Source organism: Nothobranchius furzeri, chromosome 12, assembly GCF_043380555.1.
Source record: "Nothobranchius furzeri strain GRZ-AD chromosome 12, NfurGRZ-RIMD1, whole genome shotgun sequence".
Lineage (NCBI taxonomy): Eukaryota > Metazoa > Chordata > Actinopteri > Cyprinodontiformes > Nothobranchiidae > Nothobranchius > Nothobranchius furzeri.
This window is the reverse complement of record NC_091752.1, coordinates 65,159,597-65,171,923: the sequence shown is the minus strand read 5'-3', so window position 1 is coordinate 65,171,923 and position 12,327 is coordinate 65,159,597. Positions and strand designations below refer to the sequence as shown.

General features: G+C 44.4%; 1 protein-coding gene across 1 annotated transcript; it reads left to right on the top strand.

The window, feature by feature from the left end:
- Positions 1–1,005: 1,005 nt before the first annotated feature.
- On the top strand, positions 1,006–3,492 carry chst12a (carbohydrate (chondroitin 4) sulfotransferase 12a). Its single transcript, XM_015945409.3, has 4 exons — positions 1,006–1,512; positions 1,623–1,775; positions 2,137–2,316; positions 2,747–3,492. Exons 1-4 carry the CDS (start codon positions 1,147–1,149, stop codon positions 3,293–3,295), a joined length of 1,248 nt encoding a protein of 415 aa, XP_015800895.3. The 5' UTR covers positions 1,006–1,146; the 3' UTR covers positions 3,296–3,492.
- The last annotated feature ends 8,835 nt before the right edge of the window (positions 3,493–12,327 follow it).

Below are 12,327 nucleotides of genomic sequence, written 5' to 3'. Positions count from 1 at the left end.
CTGTGGACCTCATGTCCTGGAGCGGGATGACGCATCTGCCTCTTTGTCTCCCTTTACTGTCCCAAGGGGACATAGTCTCCACCAGGGATGTGTATTTTTGAAATTCTGGCGATACGATACGTATCACGATACAGGGGAGACGATACGATATATCACGATATATTGCGATACATTCAGTCAGACGTTACAAGCAATTTTTTTACTGAATTTATTGTAAGAATGTTCAGTAAACAGTCCAAACTGATGCGTAACATGTTTAACATGAGGTATCTGAACCAGGATGGAGGGATTTACAGTTCAGTGGTGGAAACAAAACCCGTTGCACACTGCTGCCAACTAGTGGGTGGCGATTGAATTGCACAAAACGAAAAGAAAATACACAAACGTTTGCATGTAAATTCGTTCAAGAATTAGATACACGGCTTTTGAATATCAATGTAATAATCGCAGGAAAAAATATCACAATATATTGCCATATCGATATTTTCTTACATCCCTAGTCTCCACAGGTGTGCAGGGTGGAGAGAGAGTCACCTGAAACTAGTTTTTGCTTTTCTTTCGTTTGCAGCGGTCCCAAACCATTTGTTTTATTTCTCTTCTTCTATCAAACGGAGCATAGCGACGTCAAAACTGTCCCCCTGAAACACCTGACCACGCTTATGAAGGATTCAAATAGCCTGGTTTTGTTTCTGCATCAGATGAAGGCTGCAAAGAGGCAGAGGATTAAAACTTTAGTCGATTAGAAATATATTTAAGGTGTGTGTGTGTGTGTGTGTGTGTGTGTGTGTGTGTGTGTGTGTGTGTGTGTGTGTGTGTGTGTGTGTGTGTGTGTGTGTGTGTGTGTGTGAAGGTCCGGAGGTGAGTCCTGCCTGCACTGCAGCATCATGATGAGCCCGATCCTTCCACAGAAGCGGCTGTGTGCTCGCTGCCATGGTGAGACAGAGCATCTGGACCCCGTTTCCATGGTAACCCTGTAGCCCCACAATACCAGTCTGTTGCCCTGGTCGTCACAGAAAAAGGCATTGTAAAAAAAAAAGAAGAGAGAACCAGGTGACTCGTTTTAATTTGTTGCTATGGCAACGCCAGGACGCCCTGTTAAATCATAAGTTTGTTGCTATGGTGACTCTGTAGCGAGCAACCGTTGCCATGGGAACAACCAGGATGTTCCGTATCTTCATAGTCCTGGGCTCGGCGTTCATGATTCTACTGATCATCATCTACTGGGACGATGTCGGAGCCTCACACTTCTACCTGCACACCCCAGTGTCACCTGGACCCAGAATCCCCCACCCCCCTCCACGGCCAAAGGTCCCGACGACGTCCCGGACCCCGTCCTTCCTGAATGACATCGATGCCTTTGTTAACCAGTTCCTAGAGCCGGGAACGGGGGAACCCACGGATGTGGTCCCGGCTGACAGCAGCAACCAGTCGGAGAAGGAAGAGCGGTACGTTCCACGGAGGGAGTGGAAGATTCACCTAACTCCCATCGCAGCAGAGCTCCGGGAGAGACAGGTTCGTCTGCTTTATCATTGAGGAGTCACGAATCCGGCTGTAGTTCAGAGTCCACTAGATAATCCTCCTGCTACAGGTCGGTTTGAGTCATAAGAGTCTGTTTAACCCAGGAGCAGAGACGGAGGTTACTTCAGGAGGTCTGCGCTAACGATTCCGTGGCGTTTCCTGGTAAAAATCGCTCGTTTGATGACATCCCCAACAAGGAGCTGGATCATCTCATCGTGGATGACAGGCATGGTGTGATCTACTGCTACGTTCCCAAGGTACGCAGCGTTGCTCTTCACCATGTTCATGTCATCATCAGCTGGCCATCGTTATCGGCCATTAATCCTGATATTTAACGATTGGGTTTTTGTTCCGTGTGTTTTATGTCGCAATGCAAAAACATGACACCGTCGCTAAATGCTAATCCTCCTTAGCAACAACAGATTTTCCATGTGGACGGTTGCTCTTCCAGGGTCATATTCTTTGTTTTGCTAATAAATTAAAAACGTAGCTCCCTGTTAGCTGTTTCGTTAGCCCTCATCGGTGTCAGCAGCTCAGAGATGCACGCGAATCCGCCCTCAGGACCAAAACGGGTGCATCTATGCTGATGTCCAGCCGTTTCCCTGCTGTGAATCCCAGGTGGCGTGCAGCAACTGGAAGCGCATCATGATCGTTCTCAGCGAGAGCCTGCAGCAGGAGGGCGTTCCCCAGAGAGACCCCCTGGCTATCCCCAGAGACCTGGTCCACAACAGCAGCATGCACTTTACCTTCAACAAGTTCTGGAAGCGTTACGGCAAGTTCGCAAGACACCTCATGAAGGTCCGTTCACAAGCTGGAGACGTCTGACGTTTGTGTGCAGAACCCCTCTCTCTCTCTCTTTCTGTCTGTTGCTCACTCTGCCTCTACAGTGACTCGGTAACCTTTAGCGTTTGGAGATCACATCAGATCTTTAACAGGAAACGTGTTGTTTGAACTCTGACCGGTACAGCAGAAATGATGTCTTTCATGCTAACAGACGGGAGCCTACATCAGCAGGCTGGAGAAAATCTTGCCAGCATCACATAAAAAACTGATTATGATGTCATCATCACACCCCCGGGCTGTAATCAGCCCCTGTGATGTCATACCTCCCAGATGCATCAGCGTTAGTCGTGTAGCATGAACATCTGTGCACACCTGGCTGCTAACGATCATCTACTGTGAACTGAAGCAGGCGGGTCATCGAGCTGCGTCTCTGTTTCTGTTTCAGGTGAAGCTGAAGAAGTACACCAAGTTCCTTTTTGTCCGGGACCCCCTCGTGCGTCTCATCTCTGCCTTCAGGAATAAATTTGAGATGCGCAACGAGGACTTCTACCGGCGCTTTGCACAAGTTATGTTGCGTCGCTATGCCAACCAGCCGACCCCTCCTGCCTCTGTGGACGAGGCATTTACGTCGGGCATCCGGCCCAACTTCTCGCACTTCGTCCAGTACCTCCTGGACCCGCGGACAGAGAAGGACATGCCCTTCAACGAGCACTGGAGACAGGTGTACCGACTCTGCCACCCGTGCCAAATTCAGTACGACTTTGTGGGCCACTTGGAGACGGCGGAGGAGGATGCTGTGCATCTTCTTCGTCTGCTGCGTGTGGACAACGTGGTGGAATTCCCCTCCTCACAGAGGAACCTGACAGCCAGCAGCTGGGAGTGGGATTGGTTCAGCACGGTACCCGTGGAGGCTCGTAGAGAACTGTACAAACTCTACGAGCCCGACTTCAGGCTCTTCGGCTATGAAAGGCCAGACTCCATCCTCAGTGAGTGATTCTCACCAGAGACGGGCCTTTGCACACCTGTTCCTGTCCTGTCTTTGTCATGGTGAATGTGCACAAAGAGTAATGCTCTTAATCATCTAAAGAAGCACACAGACGATGTGAAGTTATTTATTTTGGTCATGAAGTCACGGACTTGCATCCTGTCTGTAAGCAGGTGTTGGTCGGTGTGTGTCCCTTTCCCTGTTGAACCCCAACTTCCTGTTTTGAGCTCATGGGCCCACACAGCTGGGACTCAACTCAAACAATTGGTGTTAAAAAAAGCTTTCTGTTTGTCCGAGCACAGGAAGTAGAAGCAGACCGATGAGGCGATTTCAGCTGGTGGCCGATTGGTTTATTTTTAGCTCATAAATGTAAAAATACACCAAATTAATACTCGTGCAAATAGAAATTCACCACATTTTAGAGAAAAAAAGTGCTGTGATAAAGTCTGACCAGTTTTTGGCAGCAACGGGAAAAATGTTAAAACTTTAGTTATTTCTGAAAGACCCACTCAGGAAACCGGTGGTGACCTACAGCCCAGTTCATATTCACACTGGTTTTCTTTTACGTCACTCTTAAAGACCAAGTTCACTCGTTAAACCCAACGCATTTGCAGTGGTCTCTAGAATAAATAAACGTCTTGTGATTCGATCTCTGTGGGGAAAAGAGCTCTGGCGCTCCTGTTTTAGGAAGTCAACCGGGGGGGGGGGGGGGGGCGCAGCAGTATATCACCTGATATTCGGACGTCTCGCCTCTGATTGGCTAACAGCAATGCGACTACTACTGACTCTGTTGTGCAACGTTGATGTTTTACCTCCTCAAATAGACCCTTTTACTACCTACGTCATCAAAAGTTGCGCGCGCAGCCTGGCAACGAGAGTGAAGGCTTCCTCATTCACACTCGATACTAAAACAGCGTTTTAAACCCTTTGTTTTGAAGTTCTGAGCACATAAAAATGTCGGGTTGTTGCGTGTATGGATGCCAGAATCGCTTCTCTTCAAGCAGTGGACTGAAACTTCACAGAATTCCGAAGGGAGCACATCCATTTCAACAAAATCGGAGGCGTCTGTGGCTGCAGGCCATCAAAAGGGTTGATGAAAACTGGACTGAAAACACGATCCGAAATGCTCGAGTTTGTAGCGCCCATTTTATATCAGGTAAGGTAATTATGTACTAAGATTACATATAAATTTATACGCTTTATTTCATGCTTCAAATTAACATTTCATTCTAATTCATCTGTATTTTCCCACTGCATATTAGTATAAACTGTATTCCTCTAAAATTAACACCATTGTACTCTGAGCACGCTAAAAAAAGAAACCTATGCTATACTCACCCTGCCATGCAGGTACAGTTGGCTGTGAAGACGTAGTTCTCTGGTTTGTTTACTATGACCCAAGCCTCGTACATAGCAGTCTTGTGTCCTTGTCTTTGGCTAGGAAGGACTTCTGCCTTCAAGACGCAAAACTCAGAGTCTATGTCGTGATATTTTACTTTCTGTACGTGGCCACAGACAACATAGTTGTATGCATCTAACGATTTGTACGCACGTAGCTTCTCACGTGTGTACTTACTGGGCCTCTCCACTAAAAACGTATATATATCGGGCCACTGGATATCTGGCCACGCACCCACATCTTCCACCCATTCCGTAATGCCACAGGGATCCGGGAGACTGTTGCCATTCGTTAAAGTGAGTTTAATAATATAACATTCAAGATTTGCCTGTGATAACCCCGCAGCGTAGCTTGATAAAGCCTGAAACAATGCCCTTCTCTGTTGCCAAGCTGCGCGAGCATTCTCGGTGACGTCATATTCTTTACAAACAGTAAAAGGGTCTATAATACAAGCCTGAAGGAGTTCTGTCATGTTGTGGAGTTGCTAATGCTAATGGTTAGATTCTACTAGCTGAGACGTGCTCTGTCCTCTCCTGGATGCTAAATCAACAACAGCCAATGGGTGAATCCATGAATGCTGATTCAACATTATGATGGGCCAGTGGCGTTTCAGAGTGTTTCCTCGTCTGTTTTCTACGGCGGCTAATTCAGGAAATCAGGTAAAAGGCTATTTTCACCTTTAGCCTGCATGTTAGCCTGCAAGTAAGAAATGGTTTCTCTGTGAGCTTAGTTTTTAGGGATTTTCTTGACAACTCTAAAGATAATCTTATCAGATAATCCTACCATGTGTGGTGTGGTAAGAATGCTCCGGTTTGCTCGGGAGGACGTTGAGACTCCTTCGATCATGAATCCAGCCTTCAGGTCAGATTTTCTGAGACAAATGAAGGTGGTGCCTGCTGAATGTCTAGCCAATCAAAAAGAGGTGACGGAAGCGCGTAGCATGCTCATCCTACTTTAAACTCATGTTTAATCCTGAGTTTTCCTGTCTCTAAGGGGAATGTCTGTGTGTGTCTGCCATGTTGATTACAGCCATTGCGCGGCTGGCTGACTGGATTTGTTTCTGCTTGTTGCAGAGACAACAAACTCTCCAGGTTCCTGTGCTTGCTGACTACATGCACAGATGTGCCTGTGTCTATTTTATTAGCCAAAAGGGAACATTTTGAACACTAAAATCAATCTGAAGACTCTGATTTTATCCCCCAAATGTCTTCGAGGCAGCGTTTTTCTTGTGGTGCATTAAAGAGTTTTGTAGCATTTCCTCGAGCCAACAAAAGGCACGTCTCACTCCTGCACAGCTGTGCAGATGATGCTCCGCCGTTTGGTTTGATGTTAGCGTACTAGCAGGATCTTTAAATCTGGTGCAAACCGAGAACCGAGTTAAAGGAAAGGTTCAAACATGATGGGCGGGAGACTGGCCAGAGGAGAAGATAGTGCCTTTGGTTGCAAAAGTTTACACAACAAAAAAATCAAAAGTATTTTTGTAGGACTTCATTTTTACTCCAAACACAACCAAGGGAATCACAGGAAGGTGTGTTTGCTAAACTGGGACCAACAGGAAACTCGAGCCTTTTAGCTGAAGCGTTTATGTGGAAGTCTGATATAAATTTGACATTTTGTTTGATTTATTGTTTTTGTTTGTGTGTCTCAGTGGGAAGCCACAAAAATACACACAGCATGTTTGTGTTGTTTTTGTTTTTCCAGAATCACCCAAAGGCAGAGTCGTGTTGTCATCCTTTTCTTGTTTTCTGTGTGATGGTCCCAAACGACGCAGATCGGCCGCCTGCTTTTTCTTTGTCAAAGTGAAAATAGACACAATGAGTCGGCATGAAGCATAAAATCAAAGTGTTGTTTTTTTATTGGCTAAAAAAACGGTGAAGAAATTCAGCTTTACTCTCTGGGGGGCTTCTTGGCCTTAATTAAAGCTCACTTTTGTCCAGTTTTCTTGTTGCCACGGCAACAGTCCTAGAGGAAGGAGCAATGGGTTTTTGACCTCATGCATTAGTGACACAACAGTAAACACAGAGGAGTTTTTATTTACCGTTATTTCTGAAGGCGTGTGAAATATTCGTCCTTCTCGTGTCGGGTGGAAAAATAAAAGTTGTGGCATGAAGGGATTTTTTATGTCTGTCTCTTTAATTAAAATGTTCTAAAAGAAATGAAGAAAGTGTTGTTTCTGGTGTGTGTGTGTGTGTGTGTGTGTGTGTGTGTGTGTGTGTGTGTGTGTGTGTGTGTGTGTGTGTGTGTGTGTGTGTGTGCAGAATTGAGGCTTCATGAAGAGAAAAACGCCCAAATGAACAGAAACGGGAATTCTCTCCTTGTGTTTAAAACGTGTTTTTGTCAGCTTGACACAAACATTTTTTTTGTAGTTTGAAGAAAACAAATTAAAAAAAAATTTAACATCTAAGAGGAAAAAGCAATGTTGATCAAAGGTGGACAAACAACATTTTGATAGAAAAACAAAGTAGGGGGGGTTGTTATGCCCTCTAGTGGTCAGAAGTGGGAACTACACCTGGAGCAGAACCTCTATGGCTCATCAGCTCTGCTGTCTTAGTAAAACTATTGTTTGATACATAATAAAATAAATAAATGCTCATTTTTAAAACAAGCTTGTTGCATTTTGACCCCCCCCCCCCCCCAGAGTCGCCACAACCAATCATCTGTCTCCATTAATTCCTGTCTTCTGCATCCTCCACCCTTACCAACTAACTTCATGTCTTCATCCATAAATTTCCTTTCAACTGTTCCAACATATGAAATCATGAAAAGGTCAAAGCAAAAGTATGAGTGTGTAATACGACACAGGGTCAAAAAGTGTCAGATAATAAATAATAACTGAGCCTTGATTAAGAAAATTAGTCTACTGGCCTTTTTTAACCTTCATAATAGTCCTCCCAAAGGAATCAGATGGGAGCGACAATTCCAGGCTGACCCTGAATCTGTGGGATAAAAACAAAATAATTTAGGATTTAGATGGTTGTTTATTATCATTATTATTATTTTAATTACTACAGTGGTCTTAAGTTTAATTATTGTTTTACTGTTTTTAGTCCTCTCTGAAAAATCAAGCCTTTTAATTAAATAAATAAATATGCGAAGTCCTGGGTCACGTCTTATTTCCTTATTTAGGGTTCATTTTTCATTACATTAATGCTGCATTCAGTGGCTGCGTGGAAATTGTAAACTTATGATCTCACGCCAGAAAAAGGTAGAATTATAGTGTTAAAAGTGCCCTTAAAATAGAAACCTTAAATACTGACGTTGATTTGTTGAGCTAGAGGCCAAAAGTAGTTATTTGATGTTTCACTGAAAGTACAGTAAATATGTTAGTTTGCAGCAGAGGAGGGGAAATTTATAATTAGACATTTTTAGTTGTATCAAAAACATTAAAGGCAATTATATTGAGTACCAGCATGTCTGTTTGTTAAGCAGAGGAACAACTGCAGGGAAATAAGGACTAAAGACACAAGCAGAGGTGTACTGAGGTTTAACACAACAGATTATTAGTAGAAACTTCAGGGAGCTATAAGCATCAACATAAATGTTTATTAAAGCAACATTAAAGAGGTAATTAAACACTTTAAACTATTGCTTTCAACCTGATTTCAGAGGTTTGTGAGCCATACACCTGAGCAGCACCCTCTGCAGACCAGAAACTGTCCTTAAGGTCACACGGAGCAGCTTCCTCAATAGTAAATGGCTGCAGATCCAGACTGCAGATTCAGGCCAGCTGCAGATTCAGGCTTCTAATCTTTTCGGGACAGCGACCTCTAATTGACGGATGTTTATGGACCTTAGGGTTAGGACAAGGTTTGGGGCCAGATATATTTTTATTTAGAAATTAAGATAGAAAATAAACTCAGATTTTATTTAAAAAATAGTGAAACAAACACTGTACTCCATGTTCAATTCACACTCTCAACTTGTGATCCATCTGGGATTAGGAAACCAGTGAGCGATGCTTTCTCAGAAGCAGTAAAAGCCTGAATCTGCAGTGCCGGGTCTGCAGCGATACCCTGTTTCCTGCTCCTATGCCCCTACTGGTTGAAAGTAGAATTGCAACTGTTGTAAACAACCCTGCAGCAGCCTGCTATAGCTAGCACTAAAAACAAGCTAACACCAACACAAGCCAACTAATACTAAAATAAACCACAAAGTAAAACAAATATTACTTACAAGTCCAGTAGCAACAAAGCCAGGTCACCATCAGTCCATTACTTTGTAGTATCCTTTAGCTCCCTCAAAATAGCGTAGGCCGTACCGATGTTCACGCTTTTAGCTCTTTGCTTCACCTCCAAAAACATTAATTACACTCTTACTCATGCCATGATGCCATGATACCATGATGCCATGATGCCAACTGAAAAGTAAACTTTTTCATCTTCTTGTGCTTTTATTGATAATCAGCAAACTGGAAATGCTAACCACTAGCATTACAGCTAACAGCCACGAAGCAGGTAAAGAGCGCCCCCTATAGAACACCGTCCCGCTTCACAAAACTGTTAAGTGGTGTCAATATGAAACTGGCCAAGTTTCTAAGTCAACAATCGCTGAGACCAATGTTAAAGCTCTAGCTTAAAGTTCTGAAAACTATCTAGTGTCATTTTGAGCTATTGCTTTCCAACTGGTTTCAGTAATTCTTGAGCCAGAAAGGTGAGCAGCTTAACATGGGACAGCACTCTGTAGCACTCTGCTGACCAGAAACGGCAATAAACAACTTGGTTGGTTTGGTTAGGAACACTAGATGGAGGTCTCTTCTTGCTTTGCAGTAACAGTTGTTTGCTGTGCTGGTAGCTAGCGGTTAGCTTTTTCAGTTTACTGACCGTCGACAATGAGTACAAGAAGAAGATAGCTTTTTTGTTGTCATTATGGTGGAGTGTGGAAGTTTGTCTTTGGAGGTGAAGCAAATCACTAAAACCAGTGTGAGCATCGGCAGGGGCTTACACTGGTTGGTTTCGGTTTCAAACAATCTAAAAATGTTGCAAAGTGCTCATTGTTTTCTTTCTGTCCAAGCTACCAATAATCATAAATTAATAAACACATGCAAAATTCAACGCCTTGTATGATGACATTATCTTCAAAGCCTGTGCCACGGTTGTTTACAACCATTGTAATTCCACTTTCAGCCATTTGGGGGAGCAGAAAAGTGTTGAGCCTGACTTATACTTCTCTGTGAGCTCCACAACGGAGAGACGCACACGGACTGTCGGAAAGGTTTTCCCATTCGAACTTCTGTTCTGCATAGCAATTCCCCACCAGGACAACAGAGGGCGTAGCGCTGCTCTGTGGTATCGTGCCACCATAACACTCATGTATCCTGTCCTCGATAGTGTATTTACTAACGTGTTTATATATTTCAGAGACTATATAATACGGACAAATCTGTCCTTCATTCTCCTCCACCTGTTCATGCCGTCGCCACCTCTAAACCAACATTTCCTGTCGTTTCCGTCCACGTTTTCTCCGTATGTTGTACTCCTTCACTCACGGCTGAATAAATGTTAATTTTTTCTGACTTTTTAAATGATGCATTCTTCAATCAGAATCAGAATCAGAACACAACATGAGACTCCAATAGGAAGGGGGGGGCTGGGATCCTGTTTCCTCCAGCAAGCATGGACGTAATTTTGGGGGGGGACAGGGGGGACATGTCCCCCCCACTTTTTCCAAAGTCAAGTTTTGACCCCTGCTTTTTTTACCATCCAAAAACAATATTACGCTATATTAAATTGACACTGGTTGAGCTCTAGGACCAAGCGGAAAACAATTGTTTGTGTTGAAGCCTGTTTCCCATTAGAGCATACTGTAAAGATTCACACACACACACCCCACCCCACTCCGTGTCCCCCCCACTTCTAAAGTGAAAATTACGTCCATGCCAGCAAGAGTAGCCATCGAAGGCGCTCATCTACTGTACTGTCAAAGGTGGGAGGGAGATCTTGGGAGAAGCGAAGAGCACATTGACTCCTCCAGCTGATGACCTCGCCAGGCTGAAGTCCACCAATCCGAAGGCGGAGGGGGTGGGTCGGGTTTTTCACAGCATCTGTCTGCATTCCTTCTTGGGGGTTTTAGTTGCTTGCAGCTCAAGGCTACCAGGGCGTCAGATTCAGATAACAAGAATTTGTTTGGGTCAGGCTGAGATAATTTTCCTCTTTGCCTTCAGTCTTTAAACTGATCATTCCAGTCCTTCAGTGAAGCCAATTTTGGGTTTTTAAACCTGTCCATACCATCCGGTGACTCTCTCCGAGATGACATCCATTTTGCGCACTAATACCGGTATCGCAGCTAGAACATTGTCCAGCTTACGATTCACCTCGAGTAACGTCCCAGTCTGAGAAGTCTTCACAAGGACGGTGCTTTCCGTGGGTGCGGGTTGCCCTCCAATTGCTCCCATCTTCCCAAATTTCCAGAAAACCAGATATCCTCCCACTCCAATCAGGAGAAATCCAGTGATCATCCGACCAAATATCCACACATCTCCGATGTCCTCAATGGACAGCTGGGAGAGGCATATGATCTTCCACTCCTTCCAGGAATCCAAAATATATCCCACCGGATGCGCCCCCTGTGGACATGTGGGAGCCCCCTGCTCCGTTTTCATTGTTGAAAAAATCTTATCGATCGCATTGAATGACCAGTTTATCAAATCCATGGTTAGTAAAAAAAATAGTTTTTCAGAAGAAATGCAGAGAAGCGCTCTGTGGGCAAACAGGACAAAGAGCCTTGGGAGAAAAAAAAGATAAGGGAGCAAAAGAGGGAAGGGTCTGTACTCCTCGAGAGCAGGATTAAAGCTGCACAATCTGCAGCAATCTGTTCGGGGTCTGGCGCTAAATATCAGTTTACTCTTTAACAGAGCTACAGCGGTACTGGTGACGAATATACAGGAAGCAGCGTCCTGACCAATCACAAGCTGGCAGCCTCCGTCACCCTGGGTGTTTCTCAATGCCAAGGAACCTTGCCTTGATGTCTTGGCTCCACCCTGGTTGCCTAGGAGATACATCATCGGGAGCTGCCAAGACGCATTCCAATGTTAATGTTCTACCGAGGCGTGTGTTCTCCGTTTGTTAGCCATTTAGCTAGCTCAGCAAGGATACACGGGAGGTGTCTTGTAGCCTAGCCTTGGTCAAAAATTACCCAGAATACACTGCGGTATTTTCAAAAAGACGGCAGATCAGAAGCCAGCAGCTACTTCGGGGGCGAAGTTCAAGTTTAAGTCAACTAATTTAAAATGTTTTTTTTAGATCCAAAGAAGTTATCTGGTTAGTTGCTTAGTAGTTGCAGCTTCGGTGGCTAGCGGGTAGTAACTCGCTTATATTTTTAATTTAATAAATATAATCACAATTTAAAAAGTAAAAGGCTCATTATATATTGAAACTATTACATATAAAATATAATGTTATCTCCCGTGTCCGTGTCACGTGACGTTAGGTGACCGCCGTGGAAGCCACGGTCCCACTATTTAAGTCTGTTCCATTTAACCGTTTTCTTTGACCAAGGAAGGACAGTGTCCTTGAAAGCAAGGCGCCTGGCCTCGCAAGACATCGCCTCGCAAGGCAAGGCGCCTTGAAATTGAGAAACACCCCCTCTGTGAGCCCATCGGAGAGCCCTTGCGCCGACGCATAATGGTGTTGCGTGTCTCCGCACC

Excerpts from the sequence above, each read along its gene's own strand:
- chst12a (XM_015945409.3), top strand. The coding sequence starts at position 1,147 with ATGGGAACAACCAGGATGTTCCGTATCTTCATAGTCCTGGGCTCGGCG. Across the intron at positions 1,776-2,136 it reads TCTACTGCTACGTTCCCAAG|GTGGCGTGCAGCAACTGGAA; the intron begins GTACGCAGCGTT and ends TGTGAATCCCAG. Across the intron at positions 2,317-2,746 it reads TCGCAAGACACCTCATGAAG|GTGAAGCTGAAGAAGTACAC; the intron begins GTCCGTTCACAA and ends TTTCTGTTTCAG.